This window comes from Bemisia tabaci, chromosome 8 (assembly GCF_918797505.1).
Source record: "Bemisia tabaci chromosome 8, PGI_BMITA_v3".
In the NCBI taxonomy this organism is placed as follows: Eukaryota; Metazoa; Arthropoda; class Insecta; order Hemiptera; family Aleyrodidae; genus Bemisia; species Bemisia tabaci.
The window spans coordinates 10,268,582-10,296,564 of NC_092800.1; the positions used below are offsets into that span (position 1 = coordinate 10,268,582).

The 27,983-nt window shown below is 39.3% G+C and overlaps 1 protein-coding gene across 3 annotated transcripts in view; it reads left to right on the top strand.

Moving 5' to 3' along the window:
* The window catches only part of dcma (decima), a 331,402-nt gene that overhangs the window by 258,024 nt on the left and 45,395 nt on the right, over positions 1–27,983 (top strand). For all 3 annotated transcript variants that reach the window (XM_072303213.1, XM_072303212.1, XM_072303214.1), the window contains exon 4: positions 5,079–5,245. In XM_072303213.1, the coding sequence (XP_072159314.1) occupies positions 5,079–5,245 (167 nt within the window). The remainder of the gene's footprint in view (positions 1–5,078; positions 5,246–27,983) is intronic.

The following is a 27,983-nucleotide window of genomic DNA, read 5'->3' on the forward strand; positions in this document are numbered from 1 at the left end:
GTTTTGACCGGATCATCCTCGGCTACGCTGCCGTTGCCGAGGAAAAACGCCGTATGAGCATTCGGATGTTGCCAAATTCCCTCTCGAAAAATGTCCATTTTTGATGAAAGTTATGAATATTCACCCTTGAAATTTTCACACTGAAAAAAAAATCTCGGTGTATTTACCAAGGAAAGGGTAAAATTACCAAGAATTCAGGGTTCTATTTGGACTGCATTTTGCGATTTGGAACTATAAATTCTGGCTCGGTTTAAAAACAACGTATGTGCCGTCAGTTTCCCTATGTACATAAGTGTTTTTTCAGATGAGCCAGAATTTATAGTTCCAAATTGCAAAATGCAGTCCATTTGATCCCAGTTTTTTCTTGGTAAAATTACCATTTATGGAATTGTTAATTTTACCGAGAAATCTCGGTAAAATTATAGACTTTCTCGGTAATTTTACTGGCCCCCGGTAAAAACGCCAATATTTTTTTTCGACTGTGGTAGAATTATTGAGATAAAATGGCAAAGTTACCGGGAATTGATTACCAATAAAATAGGTATTCTTACCTGAAAAAAACGGTAAAAATACCGGGTTTTAGGTAAGCTTACCAGTCTGTCTTGGTAAAATTACCAATAATTGCTAAAAAAAAAAGTGAGATGGTAAAGGTACCAACGGACCTTGGTAAAAACGCCGAGAATTTTTTTTCAGTGCAGACTTTTTAGATCGAATTCCGGAGCAAATCCTCTGAAAAATCGGAGGTGGAATATTCACAAATTTTCCTGAAAATTCGTTGTTTTTCATAGGAAATTTGGCAATGCCTGATGGCTCATACGGCGTTTTTCCGTAGCACGGCAGTACGGATTTTACGTTCCGCCACGGAAATATCTTATCGGCGATCGTGTCTCGCACATTATCGAATTTAAAAGTTTTCCGCGGAAGACAAATATTGAGCCATAATAAAGTATGCAAATTCCCCGGGCGTCCCGTGCTCGGAGGAAATAAGATATTCATATTGGTCTCCTGCGGAGCGGCATATTGCATACGTGCTGCATATAAAAAATTGCATCTCCGCGCCGGGTTGAGGTCATCCTGCATCCTGCATTATGTCCGGGAAATGCATTATCGCAAATGATTCGGACGAAGAGAAATTGGACTTTTTTTTGCGGTAACTTTTTCTCGGGCTCATCCAGAAATGTGACTATCTGCCGGTGGCGAGGCGTGAATGATCGATTATCGATATTTTCCCATTTGAAGCTATGGTAGAGAATCGATTACTAAGGTGTTCGTTGCGCACAGCCTGTTTATCGATCCTTTTCCATGGGTTTAAAAGACAGATCAATCGATTTACCGCAAAGCACGCCAAGCCACTGATGAATTCTACCAATTTCATCTGTTTTCGAATATGACAGTGTTGGGATCTGCGTGTATATAAGAAAAAGAAAAATTTTCCAAAACCTGAAATCATGCTTTCACGAGGTTTTGGTCCTCTTGAAGTGAGAAGATTAAAATCAGCAGTGGCGTGGCGTGAATTGCGATGTATTGATTTATATGCCATTTAAACCTATAGAAAAAGATCGATAGATAGGGTGTTCGCAGCGAACACGTTAATAATCGATTCTTTACCATAGGTTTAAATGGCATAACAATCGATACATCGCAATTCACGCCACGCCTCTGAAAATCAGATTGTCCTTCGTTTTAATTTTTTAGAATTCAGTGGCGAATTCATATGAAATCACGCATTGTTTTATTATTTTTGGTAGAGCCATGCAATTAGTGAAGCGGCAAATAATTACTTGACGACATAATGAAGAATGTTTCTGCCTAAACCGAGTCACGTTTTTCTCAAATGACATTAAAAAATTATGGTAAAATTTATTAAATACGGATGCTGACTTAGTGAGTTTTTTGACTACCGTTCTCATTTTGTGCCGTAGTAACTTGATTTATTTTGCAAGGAAAGTTCCGTACTCTTAAAGGATGCCCTTCATTCTTGATATGTAGGAGCGCCTTCAATTTCGTATGATACTGTGCATGATTTCGTACGACCTCTGTCGTGAAATACATAGTTGCTTGAGGCGCCGAGGCACGCTGCGAAGCGGCGCGGCGCGGCGGCCAGCCGACCAGCGCGCAACGCGCCTACAAACCCAAGGGGATACTTCACGCATTGCGCAATGCGTGAAGTATCCCTGATAGGTTTGTAGGCGCCATTGCGCGTTTTGCGCTGACGGTACGCCGCTCTGCTGTGTTAGGCTCTTATGTTTAAACTCGTGGAGTCAGCGTTTAATTGCAAAGCGAATCAAGCCACTGAGTTGCTCAGGTGACATTATGGGCTTGAACGATCGACTAACGATTTTCCCCATTTGAAGCTATCGTGAAGAATCGATTATTAAGATGTTCGTTGCTAACACTCTGTCTATCGATTCTTTTTCATAGGTTTAAATTGCAGATCAATCGATTTACCGCAAAGCGCGCCACGCCACCGTGAGTCGTACAGGTGAGATTATGGAAAGGAATGATCTACTTTTGATATTTCCCCCATTTGAAGGTATGTTAAAATGTCGATTATTAACGTGTTCGACATCCTTTTTATCGATTCTTTTCTACAGATTAAAATGACAGATCAATTGATATATCGCAATGCATAACAATTTGTTATTTAAACATTCGTCGTTTCCCTCTCAAAAGAACGTAACTATATTTAAAAATTGTCAAACTCCTAGCTAATTGAATTTTTTCAAGAGAATCTGTGGCATTTTTAACTAAAAATTTTGCTGATCTGTCTTCTGATCTCGTGCAAAAATCAGGAAAATTATGGACCAAAATTAGTTAGATACATTCATGTAAACAATTGAATGTTTCCAACCTTAGAATGGAGTTTCGCGCCTTCGTTCGGGAAACAACGCATCAAGGGACAAATAAGCCCGAAATTTTCAAACCAACCGAGAGTTATGGTGGCTTGAAGTTTGAACTTATTAAAAAGCTCAGTTCCAGAACTTCAAGCTGACACGTTCAGAGCGCGAGTTTCAAGGCTTCGGCGGAATTTTGCACCCTCTGTTAGCTTTATAATGACCTGAGCCTGTAACAACTCGTTTCTTTGCGTTGAAAGAAAGCATTTTCCGTCAATAATTTTATATGTTTATCCAAATTTGTCAAAAATGCTTCTGAAAATTATGACCTTGTATAATACCACATGACTAATAAAAGTAAGAGCCTTTTTGTTTATAACGATTCCATTCGAACTCCTTTCAAAAGAGTGCGAAGGGAGAGTTTGATTTTAAGCCACTTCTGAAATTTTATGCAATTATGGAAAAAAAAAACGAACAAAAAAACCATAATACGAAACTAAAATGGAGACAACAATTTTATCGCCAGAAATATTCAGAGTGTTGCTATTTTCACTACGATCTATTTGATTCACGAAAAAGTCATAATAAAAAAAAACTGGCAGCGTGATTATTTGCGAGATATGTTCGAGCTGGGGTTTCGCGGTGCCTGAATCCAGTATGCGACGTGCAAATACTAATAGGTTTTTGCATGTGGCTATTGTTTATATTCTCGTTATTGTATGAAAAAAACATTTTATGTATACCTTTCCAAACAATTTCACTCATATCTGCTCTTTTTTTAAAGTACTCGTTGTGTAGCTCGTGATGAAACAGTATGACTTTAATTTATTTTCCACCTTCAGCTTTTTCCATGACACGGTAAAAACCGGAAATAGGGGTTTCTGTTTCCTCGTGTAAATATTGTATGGAGTATTTTTCACACTGAAAATGATCAAACTCGACTCAAAACATAATAATCGAAATCCTTGGTACTCGTGTATTCAAATCCCTCAATTCCACCAAAACTTAATTTGTGGCAAGAGGGACAGGCAAAAAGCACATATCTCTGTTGCGATTTTTCAAAATCTCTATGAATGGTTTATTTTTCCAAAGAAGAACAAACTAATTCCGTTGTTCAGATTCTCTTAAAATATTCTGCGCAGGTTAAAGAAAAATCATAAGAAAATTCAAAGATTTAAGATGTGACGATATCAGTTTCCCGAAAGGAAATTGAATTTGACAAAGAATGTGCAACGATGCAAATCGAGGTAAGTGTTGTGCGTGGCAGGTGGTAAATTTTTAACCGTACGCTGTGTACAGTCCGCACAGTTGACTGAGCAAAAAGGGAATTAGCCCAGATAGATAATTATTCTTATAAAATTCCAGGAGAAATTGTTCACGCCCGGAATCACCTAAGGAGCCTTCAGATTCGCGAGTGGGCAACCATACATTGCTTCAGAGTTAAAATAGTTGTATCATCCGAAATTGGTATAGATGAAGATTCCTCTTTCATCGATTTGCACTGTGTTCCTCTACTTTTCATTTTCCTCTCGCCTCATCCTCCTCTATTCCTATTTCTTATTTTCTTCTTCTTTTTCCGGTTTCGTCCGCATGCACAATATTAGGAGTCCTACGATGCGATGAAAATCTGTCTGGCTGGGGTTAATACCCAGTTTAGGCTGTCCCTAACTTACGTAACGTTAAATTATTAACAAAAAATGGCAATTAATCATTGATTATTAATTAACTGCTCAATGAAATGCCTCCAAATTTTGCCTGTATGCGAGGAAACTATGCCAGATGGAGCGCAAAGGTTTTTGAGTTTCGTTTTGTCTTCGCGGAGATATCTCAAAGTAACGCAAAAGGTTGACGGGTTCGAGGGTTTAAGATGCAGCAGCGGCTCCCCATTTTCGGTTGGAGATGTCTATAGGCTTGACGGGGTCGCAACCACATATCTCGGTTTACGACATCGCAGACTTCCTGTCATACTTCATTTTTCAAAAGGAAAACTACTCAACGGCAATTCTCTAAAATTGCCGTGATTTTTCCTCTCTGTACAAAGAATATTCTGCGAAAACTTCAAGAAACTACGTCGATTTGCTCTTATTTTGAAAAAATCAAATAGGAGCGGAGATTTTCAAACACAGCAAACGAGATTCGTGGTTGCGGACTTACACCGTCGATATACTTTTTTTCTTCTTACAATTTTACTGCCTGCAGTTTAAACGTTCTCTAAAACGGTTTTTTTTGTTTGTTTGTTGACAGTTAATCACGGAGATCAACGGTCAAGTGGCTCTGTTCCGGGATTTGCTCATTCACATCGGCACCGCCCGCGACTGCCCGGAAATGCGTGAAAAAGTCAGGAAGCTGCGTAGGACCTGCGTCGATGCGTGTCGTCATACCAGCCAGCTCCTTCTCCCTCAGATACGCAGGTCAGTTCATTCAATAGTTCATTTGATAGACTCGAATTTTCAACCTATAATGAGTCATTAAACAATATCTGAACTAAACAGAAACGTACTAAATCTGCCGTGATAGCGGAAGAGAGCAGTGGCGTGGCGTGCACTGAAGAAAAAATCTCGGTGTATTTACTAAGAAAAGGGTAAAATTACCAAGAATTCAGGGTTCTATTTGATCCCAGTTTTTTCTTAGTAAAATTACCATTTATGGAATTGGTAATTTTACCGAGAAATCTCGGTAAAATTATCGAACTTTCTCGGTAATTTTACTGGACCTTGGTAAAAAGGCCAATATTTTTTATCGACTGTGGTAGAATTACCAAGATAAAATGGCAAAGTTACCGGGAATTGATTCCCGATAAAAGTTGTATTCTTACCTGAAAAAAAAAAAACAGTAAAAAACCGGTTTTTAGGTAAGTTTACCAGTCTGTCTAGGTAAAATTACCAATAATTGGTAAAAAAAAAGTGAGATGGTAAAGGTACCAATGGACCTTGGTAAAAACGCCGAGAATTTTTTTTCAGTGTGCTTTGCAATATTACGATTCGCAGAGAATTTTAAGTAGTCAGGAAAAACCTGGAAACGTCCGAGAAAATGGTGAGATCATCAGGGAAAAATTGTTAATTCACCTTTATTTCGACGCGACGGTGTAAGACGACAATCGCATAACTCAGTTTGCGACGTCGCAGACTTCCTGTCATACTTTATTTTTTGAACGGAAAACTTCTCAACGGCAATTCTTTAAAACTGCCGTGATTTTTCTTCTCTGTGCGAAGAAAATTCTGCATACATTTCAAAGAATGATGTAAATTTGTTCTCTTTCAAAAAAATAATATGAAGGCGGAGATTTTCAGAAACCGCAAACGAGTTGTGTGATTGCCGACGTACACCGTCGATTTGCTTCTTAGAATTGGTTTGAGGTTATAAACAACAAATTTTTGCCTGAAAATTATTTCAAATTATGTCTTTATAACCGTGGCATATCTTCAATTGTCAGGGAATTTCACTCAAATGTGTCAGGGAAATGTCAGGGAATTTCATTTTTAAATTCTGTTGCTGTACTGGACCCTCTGGCAACCTTGCCTTTGAAGGGAGATATGGTAAAAATATACATAATCTAAAATAGGGTGTGAAAGTGACTCAACTTAAGACAAATCCCACGATATGAGTTTCTGATTAAATATGAGTCGGAGAGTCTGAGTCTAATCTAGAAATTGGCTCCGCAACTCGTGTTAATAAAAAGTGCTGCTCCAAACAATTTCTTCTCCAGGAGCCGAGGTCGTTTTTTCCACAGACGGTTTTCGTACGTGCCAAAACAAAAATTCTCCTCCCTGTTTTCTCGGCGGCATCAAGCCAGTGGCGTGACGTGCTTTGCGATTCATCGATTGATCTGCCATTTGCACCTATGAGAAAGGATCGATAGACAGGGTGTTCGCGACAAACACCTTAACAATCGAGCTTTTACCATAGCTTCAAATGGGGGAACATCGATCATCGATCATCACGCCTCTCAACTGCAACGAGGGTGTGAAACTTTCCGCGTCCGTCGCACGGTGAAACGAGTCAATAAGATAGGTCGGACAAAATTTGGAAACTTTAAACGCTTATAACTTCGTTTAAACGAAATTTTGAGGTTCCATAGTGGTTCCATTCGTTTTCTCGTGAAATTTGCTTCCAGAAGCACCCCTTATAATTTAAAATGTGACGAAATGAACAACAAAATTTGCGGTTTTAGTAAAAAATTTCATGTCCGACCTCTCTAATCGACTCGATCCCCTGTGCGTCGTATCGACAATGGCGACGACACGTCGGGAGATAACGGAGCAGCATTAAAAGTTGGGTTCCCCAAGTCGAAAGTTCAAAAGAGCGGAGCATGCAAAGTGGCATTCGGCGATCCTTCGACGTAAGGGCGTATCTCGATTTTCACGTGAGCCGTATTCTCCGTTTAACTCTATGCTTTGCAGGGCTCATTTGGAGATAGATCTACGCCCCAGGTCGGAGGCGACGATTTATCCTCGCTGAATTTATGGCTCGTCAAACGGGATGCAACTACAAAACAAATTTCGCCGATCGATATTTTTATAGTCCTCGCCAAACTTCGAAGCGTTTTGCACTTGCATTACATGTTAAGTAGGGATCCCACTCGACCAGTGATATAATTTGGTGACGCCGGTGTCTGGGAATCTGTATCGTAATGATTTTGTTACCTGATAATGACGGCTCGAAACCACGAGCGTGTACGATACACAACCACGATCTTTCTTTGACTGAAGTATTGAGCCGCGCCGTTGCGCCTTCATCGAAGGTGTGCTTCAACTTCGAGCAACTATTTTAACTCTCCGGAGATCAAATTGCCTATGCGCTGAATTGAAGGATTTTGAACGAGTCCGCCGTGACCTGCAACATAGAGATCCGTATGAGGCATTGTGCTGCGACGCGACGTTGCGCCTTCATCGAAGGTGCGCTTCGACTTTGAGCAACTATTTTAACTCTCCGGAGATCAAATTGCCTATGCGCTGAATTGAAGGGATTTTGAACGAGTCCGCCGCGACCGGCAACAAAGAATTCAATATGAGGCATTGCGCCGTTGCGCCTTCATCAAAGGTGTGCTTCAACTTCGAGCAACTATTTTAACTCTCCGGAGACCAAGTTGCCTATGCGTTGAATTGAGGGATTTTGAACGAGTCCACCGTGACCTGCAAGTTGTAACATAGAATGGGTCTATATCACGCAAGAGATACAGCATAAATGTACTCTCTACGGGTAAAATGGCACGAAAATCACCCTTAGCACGTCAAAAAAGTCGGGAATCCACGCAAAACCAAGAATCCATAGCGCGCAATTTGCGTAGTTTGTAATACGATTTTTAAATATACCGCGTATGCGGGCAGTTTTACTGGGTGACCGGCGCGGCGGTCAGGTTTGCCTGGAGAGAAACCTAACCTAAATAAACAACCTATCCCGCGAACTGTTAAAAACTTTTTCTACGTAAGATTTCAGTTGAGTCAAAGGTTCTGTTTTTGCAAAATAAAGAGAGAGAATACAAACGCTTGAAAGCGAGTGAAATTACACAATAGAAAAAGTCAGTGCAAGTGTTTGTTTACTCAGACTATTTTTTCTGACTCCTGTATGTGCAAACCGGTGACTGAGAAAAAACTGTCCACAGACGCGGGAACTTTGAATAGGCGTATTTTCAACTACACAGATTGCACACCAAGGAATCTATTTCAGACTTTTTTGACGCGAGGGTACATAAATTTGGCTGTACCCCTTGCCAGAGACGAACCCATTCTGTATGAGACATTGCGCCTTCATCTAAGATGTTCTCCGACTTCGAGCAACTATTGTAACTCTCCGGAGATCAAATTGCCTATGCAATGAAAAGCAGGGATTGGCTACATACCTAAACCAGTGTTGGTAAGCTTCTCAATTGAGCAGTGTTCCCTCCCAACCATGTGTTATTTAAAGTGTTCACAATGTCCGACACTGTCACGGTGTGTCAGTGTGAGATTTTATGAAAATCTTCAAAATCCTTGGAAAAATGTGTCTACTATGCTTTTTGTTGAATTATGTATCTATTTATTTCTGACCTTATACACAAATATGATTGGTTCAGGGATTTTGAACGTTTTATCAATACAAGAGCCTTTGCGTTGAGATATTTGATTTGAAATAGACAAGATCTACGATAAATCTCTAGAGCCAGAAGAAACTTAGTACTAACCAAGATTTCATTTAACACAGCAAGAATGATTTTGTGTGCAATTCCATTTTTAACGAGATTTTATTCAAAAGAGATTATTATGGAAATGATTTAATTGAGCCATTAAATATAATTATAGGTTCGATATTTATTAGCCTAATGACAGTTACTGCCATTATATTATTATTATTAGGTCTCTCCGCCGCAATTGCAAAATAATTCAATATAAATCATAACTTAAATTGAAATTGGCCCCTAGCAGTTTAAGGAAATTAGCTACATGTATCAAAGCTTTTTTACCAGAATTGCAGGCAATAAAAAATTATGCATTGATCATTTCTTGTACAAGATTTGTGACCTGGATAAAATCCAAAGTTCTGCATTAAGAAGCTTTCCGACACATTACGACTGGACCATAGCCAGCTTTGAAGTTAGCAGTAGGGGTAGATAAAGAAGATAAGGAAGCAGGGCAAAATTGGAAACAGGATGAAAATAAAAAAAATAATAATTTACAAAAAACTTCAAAACTTTTTTCGGGACGAGAACTGAAATGATGTAGTAAGTAGAGAGGAAACAAAGGGGAGTCCAGTAAAATGCAACCAAGTTGTAAATGAATGCATAAGCAGAACTTCCGTTATGAAAACAATCAGTGGAAGAGACTTCTCAATTAAACCGTGGATATCTGAACCGCGTTTATCAGAAAGAAACCAAGGAACATCAGCTATTGCCAAATTTAATTTGACAGTATAATTTTTTACACGAGAGCGTTTGTCCATTTCTTTAAAAATTTTAAAGAATTTACTTTGTAGTTGCAGAAAATTCACTGAGATTTCCGCAAAGATCGGTCCAACCGTTTTTATGTAAAAAAATTAAACTGCCCAATATGCTTAATTTTGCAATTGCTGATGTGGCTTGGTTCCACATTTGGGGTCGGACGACGTCTTTAACCGCGGAGTTGAATAGGGATTCGATCCCAAAGAATCTGAATTTCACTATTCTGAAGCCCTCTCCCCCTGGACTCCCTTAGAATCTGGAGAGAGGGTTCTGTCTTTGAAAATCAGAGTTCCCGTCGTAATTTTGAAATTATGATCAAAATCAGTAAGCACGAAACAATTTTAACCTAAATCGATACAGAAAAGTCCAAAATCCCTCCGCGTCAGAGGAACGACAAAAAGCCGTTCAGGGACTATATTTACAATTAAAAATCTCGCTGAAGCAAGATTGACGTGTTTCGGAAAAACATCTTATGTGCATTGGGACGTTGTAAAATTTCCCTTAATTAATGTTTATTATCGGGAAAGTTATAAATATTTTTATTCAAATGTTTCAAATACAATTCATTTAATTGCCAACGATTATCTCTGAAGAATCGGAAGAAAATATTCACAAGTTTACCTGAAAGTTTGTTATAGTCCCTAAAGTCCCTTCTTCCCTCCGTCTTTAATCACGCCAGCCCTAGATAACCGTTGTTTGAGACTATAAAACTCGGGTCACCTGTCCGGGAATCGAACCCGGGACCTCGCAATCATAGATCAGGCGCTGCAATCACTCCACCACAGGAAGCCGACAATTTTTCAGGAGAGTCGTTTTAAGTCCTACTGAGACACTGCTGAACAGCAAATAATTTTAAAACCACCCGAGTTTATTTTAAAAAAGTAATTACACCACGTCTCCGCAAACTTTTGAAGTCGTATCCGAGTGCGCATCACTTATTGCTCGGGCTATTCGCATGCAGCTTTATGAGACAATTTAAAATGCTGTCGTGCTGAGAAAGAACGCCGTATGAGATTTCAAATATTGCCAAATTTCCTCTCAGAAAATATCCATTTTTGAAGAAAGCTATGAATATTTTCTCTTGAAATTTCCAGACTTTTAAGATAAAATCTCGAACAAAATCCTCCGAAAAATCGGAGAAGAAATATTCCCAAATTTTCCTGGAAATTCGTGAGTTTTCAGAGGAAATTTGGCAACGCCGGACGGCTCATACGACGTTCTTCCTTAGCACGCCAGAATGGTAATATAACTCGCATCGGAATCGCAAGTTCGCCTCCAGCGCCAGCTTTTTCTCCCGATCGTCGAAACACCACCCCCCTCCCTCTCACTCCATTCCTACTCCCTCCTTTCCACCACCACTCCCCGCACCCCTTCCGCGACGCCTCAACCTTATTATTTCGCTTAGCCGACTCCCACGCCCTGAAATTTCGCCCCAGTAACTTATCTGCCCGAAAAACTTGTCCCCGAGCCACATAGCCAGACCCACGTTACAGGGTTGTCAAAATACTCCCCGATTCCGCGGATTCCAGGATGCTTTCCGCAGGACTCGGGAATTACTTTCAAAATTTGGCAACGTGGCAGGATAACGCGACCGTTTCCATTCCAATGGAGGCGGAAAGATGCAACAGCTCTAGTTGTACATTTAAAGGAATGCTGTGTTATCAAGGATGCGCCTTTCCGGTCCTGTGGCTGCAGCTACTCCGGCGTGCTAAGGAAGAATGCCGTATGAGCATTCTGCTGTTGCCAGAGTTCTCCCCATAAAATATTTATTTTTGAGGGAAGCCATGCATATTTTTCTTTGAAATTTTCCGATGTTTCACATTAAACTGTAGACGAAATTGCCTGAAAAAAATGCAAGAAAAATATTCACGATTTTCCCAGTAAATTTGCTTTTAATCGACGGAAATATGGCAACTTTTGAAGGCTTATACGGCGTTTTTCCTCAGCACGGCAGTACTTCCGTTCCCATTTTCAAAACTGGGAAATACATAAAGGTTGCTATCGGGCTTTCGCAACTTGAGGGAATGTTTTATAAGATCTCTGTAACCTTTAATTCGTTTGCACAAGTTACGATTCTCGTAGCCGCAAATAATTGGAGCAAATCAAAATTAGAATCAAGATGCTAAGTGAAGCAAAGGACCTGTCGGAAACTTCTGCCATAGCGAAAAGTAGAGTTTTTCTTACAGTAAATGGCTCAAAAATCGCGATCAGCGCATCAGCAAAGTTTGAAATACACCTCAAAATTCACAATTTGAGTAAGAAACATGCGATTTTCAAGCTTTTCGCTTCAAAAACGATACTAAGACACAGATGAACATCTCGTGAGAGGAGACGCTCTATCCAACCCTATAGCATCCTAGTGCGCAAGGATTGGATAGAACGACTCTTCTCACGAAAATTTTTACCATGTATTAAAGGTTGCCATAGTCATAGTATCGTTTTTAAAGGGGGAAGCTTAAAAAAATGCATTTTTCTTACGCAGACCGTGAAGTAAGGAGTGTATTTCAAACTTTCTCGATACGCTCATCGTGATTTTTGGGACATCTTTTGTGAGAAACAACCTTATTTTCGCTCTAGCTGAAGTTTGCAACAGGCCCATACTGCCATGCGAAGCAATAACGCCGAATAACGCCTTCAATTTTTCAGACGCAACACGGACATCCATCAAGCGCGAATAGTTGTATCCTTACGCCGTCATCATCGCGCTATTTTCCTCTGCACTATTCTCTATTTTGCCGTCCTAAGGAAGAACGCCGTATGAGCCTTCAGACGTTGCCGAGTTTCCTTCGATAAAAAACGAAATTACTTGGGAATTTGTGAATATATTTTTCCAAAATTTTCAGACGGTTTTGTACGCAATTTAATCTAAAATATCTGAAAATTTCAAGGATAAAAACGCATAATCTTTCTCAAAAATACATGCTTTATCCGTGGCGATTTGGCAACTCTCATACGTTCATAAGACATTCTTCCTTAGCACGGCAGCATACTGCGTGCACATTTCGAAGTGAATTGTAAGAATTTTTTTTGAACCAAACGTGTTTTTCGTGCATTCCACCCGTAAATAGAGACACTTCCTAAATGGCATAGACCTTTTCATCGAGAGTAATTAAGTTAACACGCATAAAACGTTTATTCCCGTGAAGTTCTAACAATGTAGCGATCCAGTTCCTTGTTCTTGAATTCTGGTCCCGTCATGCAATGCAGACGGCGCACAGTGGATTGAGTTGATAGAGGTCCACTGGAAAAAAAAAAAAAAAAAAAAAAACACATTGGATCTAGAGTCCAGAATCTTGAAAACATTGACAAGAGAAAATACTCTTGATTCAATCATATTTAAGCTTAAATCAAAAGGAAATTCGCTCAAATTAAGAGGCTTGGTTCTTGATTTAAGCAAAAATCCGATTAAATCAAGAGTATTTTTTCTTGTCGATGTTTTCAAGAGCCTGGACTCTAGATCCAATGTGTTTTTTTTCCAGTGTTGGACACACAATTTTTAACTGCAAATTTTGATGTTTAATCCGTCAATTTTAAATTTTAAGGAAAGCCCCTGAAAGAAAAAACTGCGAGGAAACCGATGAAACCACTTTTAAGACTTCAAAGTTTTGTATGAACGGAGTTGTGAGCTATAAAAGTTTCCAAATGTTGTCCGACTTTTCCAATTGTGCAGCGCACAATGGATCGAGTCAATAGGAGAAGTTGGACATTATTTGGAAACTTTAAACTTTTATAACTCCGTCTTTACAAAATTTTGAGGTTCTAAAAGTGGTTCCATCGGTTTCCTCGGGAAATTTTCCTCTAGAGGCACCCCATAAAAGTTAAAATTTGACGAAATAAACATCAAAATTTGCAGTTTTATTCAAAAATTTCTTGACCGACCTCTCTAATTTACTCGACCCACTGTGCGCCTCGTAGCAAGCGGCCTATGCTGTAAGCAACGAATTCAAAGATACAACTATTCGAGCTCCACTGCGGTGATTTCGCCTACCCTATCAGTTGCAGGAAAACTGAAGCACGCAGTGACTGGCACAGTGAGTTCGTTGGTTTCCTCGTGAAATTTTCTACTTTTAACACCTCTTAAAATTTAATATGTGATGAAATAAACATCAAAATTAGCAGTTTCAGTCAAAAATGTCATGTTCGACTTCTCTGATTGGCTCGATCCACTGTGCGACGACGTGGCGTCATCCTCTCGTGAGAGTGTGAGTAAGGTATGAGTGAAAGGGAAGGACTGTGTGACGAAAAGCTTGTTGGTGCTGTCGGCTCTAAGCTCGCAAAGTTTATCGTGCATACGTGCTTAACGATTAAAACCTTTGTTCCAACGCATCACGTCGCGTTGTCTGCTCTGATTTTGTTTACCGAGGAAAAGGAAACAGGATAATTTCGCTGCAGACTTCTCTTCAAATTTTTCCGGAGATAAAGCACGCGACGGAACTGCACTTTCACGCTGCTGAAAGTCGCGAGTAAGTTGGATGCTCATCTACCATACATGATTTTATTTCGATACAGATTTTTTCAATTGCCAAGGTAAATAGTCTAATATTCTCTCATGGGTTGAAATTCTAAATCTTCTACTATTTTCAAGTAAAATAGAGATGTTTTCTCTCCTGAGCAACTAGTTAGTGCTTGGGAACGGATACATTCCTCTCCTAAGCACAAACTATATGTATTTGCTCGGGAGAGAAAACTTTTTCTCGATAACAAGTATACTCAATGCAGAGGAGAGAAATGTTTTCTCTCCCGAGCAACCAGTTAGTGCTTAGGAGAGGAACGTATCCTTTCCTAAGCACAAACTAGTTACCCGGGAGAGAAAACATTTCTCTCCTCTGCATTAAGTAGTTGTTTTTAAGAGAAAAAAGTTTTCTCTCCCGAGCAACTAGTTTGTGCTTTGGAGCTTAGGAGAATGAGAGGAAACTTTCGTTCTCCGGAGATAAAATTTTCCCAATAAAATACAGGTATTATTTACTTTTACGTTTAGCATGAAAGAACAAAGCTACACCATGCATTGCCAAATTTAACTGTGCACTTTAATTTTTTACGGAAGAACGTATATGCGGATTCCTTTTAACTTTTTAAGGGACTTGCTTCGAACTATGCTGTAAATTCACTGAAATTTGCACAAAATCCCGCACAACCGTTTTCATGTAAAAAACTTAATTGGACGTATTTCTATCAAACGGAACTATGTGCATTTAGACATGAGCCCTGAGACCCATATGAATACGTGCTTAACAGAGCTCAATGCACATAGTGCCGTTTGATAGAAATACGTCCAATTGTCCGATTACATTTTGCAAAAGCTGATGCGGGTTGGTTCCTCTCTACTCGACGCGGTCCAATTTTAAGAGATAAACCTTAAACACTTTTTTTCCCATATCATTACCGTGAGCGGTCACGAATGGACCGCGTTAAGCAGAAAGGAACCAAGCCACATCAGCTATCGTCAAATTCAACCGTGCAATTTAATTTTTTTACAAGAGAACGTACGGGTGGTTTCCTTTGAAAATTTTAGGGAATTTTTTTTGCACTATGCAGAAAATGCACTGAAATTTGCACAAAAATCCGCACAACCGTCTTCATGTAAAACATGAAATTGCCAAATTAAATTTGGCAATAACTGATGTGGCTTGGCTCCTTCCTGCTTAAATTGGCCCAATATTACTGCCGTGCTTAGGAAGAACGCCGTATGATTATTCGATAGTTGCCAAATTTCCTTTGATAAAACATTTATTTCTGAGGAAAATATTTTTCGTTGACATTTTCAGGAACTTTAGGTGAAATTGCGAACAAAATTATCTGAAAAATTGGAAGAAAAATATTCATAAGTTTACTGAGGGATTCGGGTTTTATCAAAGGAAATTTGGCAACGCTTGAAGGTTCATACGGCGTTCTTCCTTAGCACGGCAGATTAGGGGATTACCCCTAATACTTTTTTTCTGTCTCATTCCCGTGAACGGTCCCAAATATCAATAAAAAGCTGGATCAAATCAGACAAGATCTCAGTAGCTGTAAGTATTTTTTCGAGGATAAAAGAAGGATACTTACTTTCGGAATTACTATCGTCTGAGAAGAGGCTCCGGAAGTCCCTCCGGGCTAGTCGCAGCGACGGTGCAATAGCAAAATTAACCGTTCGAGATGTCTTCCTAGACGGGATTTCTGTCGTGCTGAGGAAAAACGCCGTATGAGCATTCGAATGTTGCCAAACTTCCTCTCAGAAAATATCCATTCTCGATGAAAATTATGAATGTTTATCCTTGAAATTTTCAGAATTCTTACATCAAATTCCGAAGAAAATTCTCCGAAAAATCGGAGGAGCGATGTTCGCATATTCTCCTGAAAATTCGTTTTTTTTTCGAAGGAAATTTGGCAACGCCTAGTGGTTCATATGGCGTTTTTCCTCAACACGGCAGATTTGCTCTCAGAATAGGAGGAAAACGGTCTGAATAGGTGCTGTAAGTAGGTCAGCGAGCACAATTGCACCGGGTGAAGTATCCGCAAGATCGCCGGTAGGCGGCGGACATCATTAGCGTGGCGCATCTCCCAAGTGCACTCTCACACTCGAGCAAAAGGACCCGGCTACTTGCATATTAACAAGTATTTTAAATGCAAACTCTTTCGCAGTGTCAAGGTCGGATTCCTATCCTTAAGCCGGGGAGAATCTCGGTGTCTTAGGTCGATTGACACTGAGTCCGTTTCACAGCTTTGTAAAATATCCGTCCGTGCTTTAAATGTGTGTTGCGCTTTGTGTGCACTTTAGAAAAGTAAGTGTCATTGGATTTTTTTTTTTTTTTTTTTTTCTTTTTTTTAAAGTTAATACTAGAGAAAAAGTGGCGAATCTTTAATCTTCGTGAAGATATGACAGTTTACCCACCATATTCCCAAACCCGACTTACAGTAGACTCTGGATTTTCCGGCTTCGTATTATCCGGACTCTGGATTATTAAGATCGATTTTGCAACCATGTAACTAGGTACGCATACCGATAAGTGAGCGGATCCGCGGAGAAGCGGTCGCAAAATATATTGGCGCCTGCAAGGCTGAAGGAATACTTCACGCATTGCGCCAAACAGTGAGTTCGGCGTGGAACGCATTAGCGCCTACCAGATTGCATAAATACTTCCTGCATCACGCCAAACGCAGTGCAGTCGGTTAGTTAGCCTAAAACGCACATTAGCGGCTACAAGACTGTATGAATACTTCACGCACCGCGCGCTTTAATCGTTGTATTGTAATTTATCGTTGTCGGCTACCATTCACAATCACCATTGAGTCGTTCAATTTGGCGTTAACCTTTCAAATTCGTGTTGGTATGTACATAATGTATACATAATAAGAATACTGTGGTGTTGGTTAGTGTTGTTTGTGTTTACTATTATTATCCGGATTTTTTTTTTATCCGGATCAGGCCTGGCACCAATTAATCCGGATAATCCAGAGTCTACTGTAATACCAAGTCCGGGGGTTTCAACTACCACTCGTTTTGTACTACCACCCTAACATGGGGTGGGTTTTGGCCGATTGGTCGTTTAGGTAGTTAAGCTATCATATGCCGGCTTGGCTCCGGTTTAAAAAGACTAAACTCTGATCAGGAGTTGGCAAAGGATGAACGGGGACCGAGGTCGAGCCGATCGAGTAAACCAAACTCACGTCTGCATCTCTGCTCGAACAACGCCGGAACCATCCCTAGGGGATGTGTCATTGGATATGTGTCCTAAAGGCTCAATGGACCACTAGATAAGGCGAATTGAAGCATTCATGACACGTGTTTCTTAACCAAAATTTCACGTGAAACACGATTCGCGCAACAGCAGTTACTGGCGTTAACTCTTGACCAAGCAGATATTTAATGTTTCGTGATGCGTGAATTCAGACCTCCCGCTCATGAAAACGCAATGGTCTACGTGAGTCAAATCGAACACTAAATGTTACAGTGGCAGTCTCTGCAATAATAAATCTGGCATCCTCAAGCTTGACACTTTGGCTCAGCTTTAGAAAGTTTTTTGTAGTCTGAACAACATAGGGTGGCATGAAACAGTGCTGGGTTGAGAAGCCTGCCGAAACTGTCGCAGTACGAGATTTGACCCGTGTAGAGTATTTGCGTTTTTTGTGACCGGGCAATTCAAATTTCTCGTGACCAACGTGAAACAAAAACGTTAATATCTTAGTTCAGAATTGATTTCTGTAATTTTCAATGCGTGGTTCGTGTTCTACGTGAATTTCTGGTTAAGAAACACGTATCAGAATGCTTATATTCGTACTTTGTCCAGTGGTCTATTGCGCGTGAAATGTATCTTGTTCAAAAGGTTTCAGATTCTAGATGTGCATAAACAATTAAGTCTGTCGAACTCTACGCTTAATTCCGCCATCAACAGCAAAACCACCATTTAACCTGTGTATGTATGAGCCTGAATGCAACTATTCGTGTTTGGCGGTTAGATGTGTTGCCTATGCAAAAAACTGAAGGCGCACTACGCGTTTGACATTGTTGGCAACGCCTAGATGCGACATTTCGTGCTCGGCGCTTGGCGGTGTTGCATAGTCAAAATTTGAAAGGCGTCTAGCTTTTTTGAAACTCATTATCATTCACAGAAATAAATCAGTGCGCAGTCTCAGCCACAGTAGACTGAAATGCCCCACAAAATTCACGAAAAACCATATCGGTGAATTATGCCTGGGTGGAATTTGCTTGACGTATTATTACTTTCCCGTGTGATGAAAAACTGCGAGAAACTATGAATATCAGTACTCCTGCGGGAAAGAATACCTTCGAGTTTAAATTCGGAGAGCTATAAAAGTTCAGAGGAAAAAAAACCTGTAAAAATATCAGCGTGGTCGGGATGATGGAAGTGTAAATTTTTAACGCAGTCGTCACAAAACAACGACAGCCGTAAAATAATGAAAGTATGAATAAATAAAGTGAACAGAATGAGGCCTCTGAAGTGGGATTCGTGTGGGGACAACAGGCAATACTTTTAGCGGTTCTATGGATTTAATGCAAAAACAGTGTGCAAAGTGCAGGAAAGTAGCTCCTCAGGTTGTTGCATAAATTATACTTATTACTTTATTTATCATGTGCTCACTGTAAAGGCCTCATACAACGATTGTTGGAAAAAACTGACTGACAATTACGTAGACTAAGGCATAGTATAGGTTTAAAATTTTAACCCATCGCCAGTTTCGGAATCCATTTCCTTAAGGTTGATGAATTTAAATTAAAATAAATGAAAAAAAATCAATCCAAATATTACGTCTAACATTTCTACGGATTCATTCAGAATCAGATATCTGTATGTCACGTCCCGTAATTTTTGATCATGTTTTATTTTTTGACGGACATCAAAACAACACTGTGTCTTGGATTTTTCAATGCATTTACCTTTTACAGAATAATCACACCAAATTGCAAGTTTTTTCCTCGCGTTTGCTTCGTGATCTTATACATAAAGAATCGAGCATGCGAGGAAATTAGACAACATTTCATTTAGTATAACATTGGTTGATTCCGACCATAGAGGTCTTGTTGAACAATCCTAAGAAAAATTCGTAGACTAAAATACATCGAAGGATACAAGCTTAAAAGTTGTATGTTAAAGAAACAACTCGTAAAAAAGTTGTAAATAATCGGAGTTCAAAAACTCGAGAAGTAAACAATTCGTGAATGAAGAGGTAAAAAAAAGTTCGAGTGAGTCAACGGGATCTTGCACTTTTATTGTGCGTGGGTGTGAAAAATACTGCACGGTGTATCCTCTTCCGTGTTTTAAAGGCTAATTTTTTTCTGAGTAGACATTTCGAAACCCCTGTTTGAATAGAGTAGTCAGATTATATGCGCGAAATTGCGCGACGTCACGAAATATGCTCAAATTTACCGCCGAGAAGATTTCCTCATAAATCAATAAAGAAAATAATGCCTGTTTAGAGAAAAAAGGATGCTAAAATAAAAAGAAAAGTCACTTAGATCAAGCAGAAACCCGCTTTCATTCAGCTCAATAATGTTTCTGCCTAAATCGAGCCACATTTTTCTCAAATGAAATTCAAAAATTATGCTAAAAGTTAGTAAATACGGATGCTAGGACTAAGTGAGTTTTTTAGATAACCGCTTTCTTTTTGTAACGTAGTATCTTGATTTATTTTGCAAGGAAAGCTCTGTACCCTTAAAGGAAGCTTGTCATTCTTGATACTTTGGAGCGCCTTCAATCTCGTATGGTACTGTGCAGCACCTATGTCGCGAAATAGTTGCTTGAAACGCCGCGCCGTAGCTTTCTGCGGCGCTGCGGGCGACTAGCGTGACACGCGCATAGGCGCCTACAAACCTGACAGGGATACCTCACGCATTGCGCAACGCGTGAAGTATCCCGTTAGGTTTGTAGGCGCCAGTGCGCATTTTGCTCTGTGGTAGGGTATAATATTTAAACTCGCGGAGTCAGCGTTTTTCAACTCGTGATTTTGAAATGTTTGCACGCTCTGCACGGATTATTCTAATTTAAAATGATGAAAAAAAAAAAAAAATGTATTCAAGGAAAATATAACGTGTGTTATGAAAATATTAATGTGGTTCCGTGTCTAATTTAATGATCTTCAAAGCTTTTTAATTTTTCCTTTATATTTTGTGCTTTTACTGCTGTGCTACAGCGTGGTTTATTTGCAACCAAACGCTCAAAATTGGACGTGTTTGATTGTAAGAGATCTATTTAAAAGTGGGTTAAAACCAAAGATTGCGTCCGCCTCGGTTTTTTCTCTCTTTTTCATTTTTATATAGTTCCTTTCAACACAAGTACGGCTCATTGAGATCAATATCGATGCCATCGCTTGGAAAAGGTTTCACAAATATTTGCCACGTTTTAAAAATATAATGTTTTTAAAATGAAGTAATATTATCATTTAAAAAAAGGTTTATATATACGGTATATTTTAAATCGACAATTTTATAAATAGAAGTAAAACCAAATATTCACCAATGAAAATTTGAAAGATGAATAAAAAGAACAAATTAACATTTCATTCATCAAATGAGTTATCATAGCAACACCTTCTTCTCTCTCAATTTTCTAATTTGATATTGGCAATATAATTTTACATGCAGATTTGAATATAACCTTTGGACCAGGTCACTGTTTCTTATTTTAAGCGTGGACGTAAATTACTAAACTAAACAGGTGCCCGGATAAAAAATTGTTGACGGAATGTCCTGAACCGCGGGAAAGGATACCCGTCGGATTTCCCCATTTGAGGCTATGTTAAAGAATCGATTTTTATAGTGTTCGTTGCAAAAACCCTTTTTATCAATCCTTTTCCGTGAGTTTAAATGGCAGGTCGATCGATTTATCGCAGAGCGCGCCAGGCCAGTGACTCGTTCAGGTGAGATTATGGAGCGTGAAAGTTGTCGCGGAAAAGGCTGCCCGTCGGATTACACTTTTCGGAGCGGTAACTCGAAACTGAAATGTTGTTTTAATTGAGAGACTCGCCTCATTTGACAAAGGGTTCCAGATGGTTTGGCGGGGCCTCGCAAAAAGTGAAACGCGAAAAGCTCCCGACGCGCCGCGCCGTGCCGTGGCGGCGGATTTAATTAAGTTCGAGCATCGAAGCTCGTTAAAGCTTTTGCGGCGTTGTCGGAGTGTGCTTGAAATTTCTTTGTATTATTTCCGTCGGATTGGCAGCAGTTGGAAAAGTTAGAACATGTACTATTTAACGGTCCTTTGCAGTGTTCGAAACTCACAGGCGCCAACGCGTCAAATGCTCCTAGAAACTCGGTCATGGCACCTAAAAAATGACGGCTCTGCGCCATCGTGGCCCCTAAAAATTGCCCCCCCCCAAAAAAAAAAAAAAAATCATAGTTTTTCTGTTTGGTGATTTTTTTAAATATCCCTCGAGTAACAGCTACACTGGAAAAAAACACATTGGATCTAGCGTCTAGACTCTTGAAAACATTGACAAGTGAAAATACTCTTGATTCAATCAGATTTAAGCCTAAATCAAAAAGAAATCCGCTCAAATTAAGAGGCTTGGTTCTTGATTTAAGCTGAAATCTGATTGAATCAAGACTATTTTTTCCCGTCGATGTTTTTAAGAGTCTGGACTCTAGATCCAATGTGTTTTTTTCCAGTGCACTGGTTCGGTAACTAAAACATCTTGCGTCTAACTTGTCACTAAATGCGCCGAGATAAGTCAAAAACTCAATTTGACCCCAAAAAAATCTCCAATGTCCCTTAAAAATCGAGCTTGATGCGCCACATGGCTCCTGATACTCCAATGTGAGTTTGGAACACTGGTCCTCTGTATATTCATCAGGGCTGTCACAGTGAAGGTATACCCGGGAAATGTCAGGAAATTTTTAAAAGTCAGGGAAAATCTGAAAATGTCAGGGAAAAATCCTCGAGTCACCTTTATGTGCTCCCTAGAAATGGCCTGGCGTTTCGAACAACAAATTTGTCTGAAAACTATTTCCAGTTTTCTTTCACCGTCTGTCATATCTTCATAGGGAATTTCACCAAAATATGTCAGGGAAATCAGGGAAACGTTAGGGAATTTCATCTTCTAAATTTTGTGACAACCCTGAATCATATCAGGAACATCTTTCTCAGACTTACCAACAACTTTACAGATCTAAAGAAAATACGAAAAAAGAACACATATCAGCGCACTATTTCCATTTCTATCTGCGGCAATAAAGTTACGCTTCTTTTTCATCAATGAATTAATTCAATTTTTAGTAATGAATCCATCTGATTTCAAGTATACAACGACTGTTAGCATGTTTATAACTTTTAGATTTTTAATTTTTAAAACTTTTAAGGTTTTAAATACTGAAGATGATATAGATATATTTTACATACAAAATAAAATCTCAGTAACTGTATAAATATTCTATTATATATACCTTATAATCTTATATAATAAAAATAGACAGAAAAAGACAGGAACAAGGCTGAAAAAACACACAAATATCTTGGCATCACAAACGGCTTGTGTGTTTTTTCAGCCTCGGCCCCGCCTTTCCCTGTCTATTTTTATTGTTTGTTCTCGGGCTGCCATAGTGTACTTTTATCTATACCTTTTATCATACAAAGCTAATATTAGATGCTTTAAAATTTCGAAAAGTTTCTTCGGGATGTCCCCAAGATTCCTCTTCCGCCACCACCAATCCCTGTTCGAAGTTTCTGGATTCACCTATAGCTCATGTCACACGATCAATCGATGTCACATGATGTAACAAAACGGGACGTAAGTTTACGTAACAAAAGGGGACAAAATATTACATAACGAATTAGAACGGAACTTAATGTAACGGAACTCAATGTAACTTAACACATTGTAATGTATCAGAACCGAGTCCAGTGAAACCAAAAGGCGTGTAACGTGATCGGAACGGAACTTCATGTAACGTAATGAAACAGAAAAGCACGGAAAATGACTAAATAATTTATTTAAAAACTCCTAGGACTTTTTTTTTTTTACGTCCTGCAATTTTACAACACAGCTTGATCCTCCGCATTCGATCTGAGCCGCCTGATTCATCCCGAAGTATCGTCGGCGAAATGGTGAGCTTAAAGAGGCTAATTAATTCTGATTTATTTCAATCATTAAGTGATTATTCCGAGATATTTGAGGGCTACAGGCCTGGGCTAAGGGAAGGAGGAATTTGGAGGTACACTGAGAAGGATTAGGGCCCGAATCTTCACGGATGGGAAAGAATTCGCGCGCGTTATTTCCGCATGAAGGCCTCCTCTGAAAGGATTTACTTTGACGCGGAGCTAATATTTGCACAGGCAGTTCTCTATGTGCCAAGAGCCAGTCAAGGAGTATGAAATCGCCAAGTTGCCGATACAGCCATTATATCCCTCATTTCAACCATTTTTTCCCTTATTAATATGATTTTTTTTGTAATAAAGACACTCAGAACTTCAAAACAGGCGTTAGACTCCCCCTCAAAAATCTTCAAGGGGTCGTCCATAAATTACGTCAAACACTGCCATGATAATTTTCCACTCCTTTTGTAAATCCTATCTCCCAAAAAATCACATCAACCTGCGTACACCCTTTGAATCCCCCTACACTCTTCATTTTAATTTCCTACCACCCTCCTCATTTTATTGTCATGCAATTTAAGCTAATTATAAAACGTATTTATAATCGTTTTTGCTCGTTTTTCCGTATTCACGGATGGGTGGAATAAGGCAGGAAATGAGGAAATACGATTTGTTGGAGGAGCTCTGGCAGGATCTCTATCAGTGGCGGCTGGGTGTCGCAGAGTGCACGGCAGCTCTATAAGAGCGGGATAGTAGTATAAAATAATGCTCAATTTTAATTATTCCCTTCAAAAAAAGGATCTTAAGTCGGAAGGTTGATATTCTTGACCAATTATGAATCCGTCTTTATTGAGTCACATTTACCTATTTCTTGCGATTCGATCAAAATTTTGTCAAACTTTCATGATTATACTTGAGAAATTGCATTTTAAATCTCTCAACTAATATAAGTATCAAGGATAACGATGGAAAAATTACCAAACTACGGATCTCGATTCCGGCGTTGGGAAATTTCCGCTCTCATTTCAGTTTTATAAAAAAATTCTACTTAATCTTTTTAATGAAATTTTTAGAGTGCTGTTGAGAGAACATAAAACAATCACATGAAATTTTGTACAAAAACGGTGATCAGATCCTTCCCAGAAAAGTAAAGTATGACAGAGAGTTTTCAACGTTGCTACGCTGAAAAAAAATTGTGGTATCATCTAATGTAAGCCTACTTAATTTTTTACCCACACTCAAAAAAAGGTATGACTCTGAGACCCATAAAAAATGGCTCGGAGATCCATAATTTCTAACCGAAGTGACTTACCGTCTACAGTATGGCTTATTGAGCCATACTTTATTGGTCGTGAACCTATAAGCATGGCTCCACGAACTATATTTTATGGCTCCATGATCCAAAACAAGGCCGGTAAGTCACTCTTCCCAAACTAGTTTTTTGAGTGCAGTGATACTATTCTGTGGCAATAACCAGAGGTATAGGAGTATTATTCGCCAGAACTCTGATGATACTTACCATAGTATGGTAAATACTGCCATAGTGTCTGGTTTTTATTACCGTATTCAGATCAGTGTCATCAGAGTATAGTAAAATCAAACATTTTTTATCAGCCACGGATTCTGATCCGGCCAGAGCCACGATTATAACCGTGGTTCTTTTTTTATCTGTAAATTAGTGTGTTTTTTGTTCATTTTTACCACACATTCAGTGCAAGCAAAAATACTACCTCCATCCCCCGATTTCCAGGCTAAAAATTAGTCAATTAATTTGATCTGTGTAGCGTAGCACAATGCATAGAAACCAACAAGAATTCATATTTCTCCGCTTTCTCGTGAATATTCTCAGAAACGTCATGGTTTCCTGTTCTCCTAACGTTTCCGCGTATGAAATGCTAAGCATGACCTTCACAAACTTAGTATGCGCAAGAGAAGTTGAAGTTGGCATCGATACGGTTTAATTCCTCTTCTTCTTCCTCCCGTCACGCTTCGATAAAAATCTGAAGTTTTTATCATAAAATGTGAGAACTCATTTACATCATTAAAGATTCGTCATGGTTGCCTTCTACTTACAGCATCACTTTGGAAGCAACTTTCCCGTGCGGAACTTCCGGACGATGTTGCGAAATTTCCACGGTTACGCGATATTTTGTGAATGATTTTCGCCGTCAGATGGCAGCGTTGATCGAACCATTTATTCTGAAAGTGACGGGAAACTACTCCAAGGGCGTTCAACCTTTACGCAACGAACAATTTTCGTTTGTTGACCCTCGCTTTGTTCTTTAGAACACATCTGAAACGCTGACGCAAACATGAGTTTTCATCGAAAAAAATTTCGATCATGTGATTTGTACACTGAAAAAAAAAAATGTAAGGATTTACCATACCTTCACACTGTATTTTACACAGCGTGAATTCAAAGTCGATTTTGCCAGAGGAATGGTTGCCTGTACCAGTATATAGTAACGTTTACCTTTTTTCTGGCAGAATTGACTCTGAATTGACGCTGTGTTTCACAGCGTGAAGGAATGGTATATTCTATCAATCTTTTTTTCACACGGAGAAAAAAACCTCGTGCGTGGGACCCGAAGTTTAGGTCATATGGATCTCTGAAGTTTTCGGAATGAGCATCTGAACACTTTAGGTCTAGCTGTCGAGGTTCGGATCACACATCTGAAACTTCAGTTCTTACATCTGAAGTGCTTCAGATGTGAGAACCGAAGTTTTTCGAATGTGAGAACCGAAGTTTTTCGGATGTGAGAACCGAGGTTTTTCGCATGTGAAAACCGAAGTACTTCAGATGTAAGAACTGAAGTTTAAGATGTGTGATCCGAATCCCAGCAGCTGGACCTAAAGTGTTCAGATGCTCAATCCGAAAACTTCAGAGATCCATAAGACCTAAACTTCGGGTCCCACGCACGAAGTTTTTTCCTCCGTTCAGTGTACCTTTGATATTCGACATCGATCTTAATTTTTGATGTCAAGCAGAACTTCCGGTTCTTCCAACCAAATAATGTTCAGTTAATACCGAATCTCATTTTTGTTTGTTTGATTTGACCATTCGCAGGTAAAATTTGACACAGCGGATAGCTCGATCGATTTATTTGCACACCGATCATTTGCTTCTCGCGGCTAACCCTTAATGCGTGTAACTCCATTCTCAAAATATATTTCATCGGTTTTTTTTTTTTAAAATGCTGCCCAATAGTATTTTCCTCGGAGCCAAACTTCCGACCATCTGTGACACTCAAATTCTTCGATCACACGAAACGAGCAATTTGATTTTATGAGAGCAACTATCTCTTTCAGTTCGTATCAGTGAGATACTTGTATTTTATTTGGATCAAATTTTACGATACAGAAATACTATTTTTGGCAAATTTTAGAAATATTGTGTTTACCATTAGTTTTGATCACACAACTGAAGTTCGAATGGCTCCATAGAAGTTGTAACAGAAGTATCAACCGAGTTTCAGATGCATGGACTAAACTTCAGCAGCTGAATTTCAAGTTCTCAGATGATTCAGCGGAAAAACTTCAGAGGTCCATTCAACCCTTTTGGGTCTCACAGACGAAATTTTACCACAACGCGAAGTTATCGATCATGTAAAGAACTACTGACTTTACCGAATTTATTTCTCTCCCTCCTTTTTTCTGCATGATGCTGAAATCAATTACCTCATAATCCCACTTAAAAATCTTCAGTTGACAACCCCGCCTGTGGCACTGTGCAGAAGTAATTCGATTTAAGCACGCTAATGAGTCCGTTCATTTCTCGTTAAGCTTCCAACTCTGTAATCGTTAGTTTCAAGAGGATACCTTTACAAAGTTTCAGGGATTTTACAATCCCAGAAACGGGACTAGGCTCGGCACCCCGATGGGAGCTCTGTTCATCGGCTCGAGGAATAAATTATACCCACCCTGTAACTTGCAAGGTAAGATTTTTCCGAGTTTCAGTGAAATATCATTGAACCAACCCGACCGAGTTCAATAGAGAACCACCTAAGTCGCATCAATTTTGCACCGGGGAAAAGCTTGTAAACCTAACTAATAAAATATTGAGCACAGACAAAAATTTAGTACTGGTTACGAGAATTCCTGGAGATTGTATAGAATCAGGATATCGTCGCTTTCCGGCCAAAGTATCACAAGCGCCATGCGACGTTTCAAAATTTCCGTCACCGTTGTATATTTTTTACAGAAAAATTGTTGGTTGAACATTTTTGAAAATTTCACTGAACTTTGTCGGCAGCACAAAGAAAATTCAGTGAATTTTTCGGACGGATTCGTTGAACAATTTTGTCGTAAAAATAAAATGGAGGAGGAAATTTTAAACGTTGCATGGCGTTTGTAATACTTTAGCCGAAAAGTGACAATACGGTTAATTTGTTAACCTTTTCCATTCTTCCTCATCCATATACTTCTGTTGGTAAACACTAGTGGCGAAGCGTCGATTTTTGATTTTTCCCCATTTGAAATTATGATGCAGAATCGATAATTAAGATGTTCGTTGCGAACACCCTGTTTATCGATCCTCTTCATAGTTTTAAATGGCAGATCAACCGATATCTCGCAAAACACGGCGCGCCAGTGGTAAAAACCCAAAATTGTAATTGCGTTTTCGACGGACAGAATTTCATTTTGATGTAAACATAGGCTACCGTCTCATTAATCGTGTTAATCACGGAAATTTCCACGTAGGCTCCACTCAAA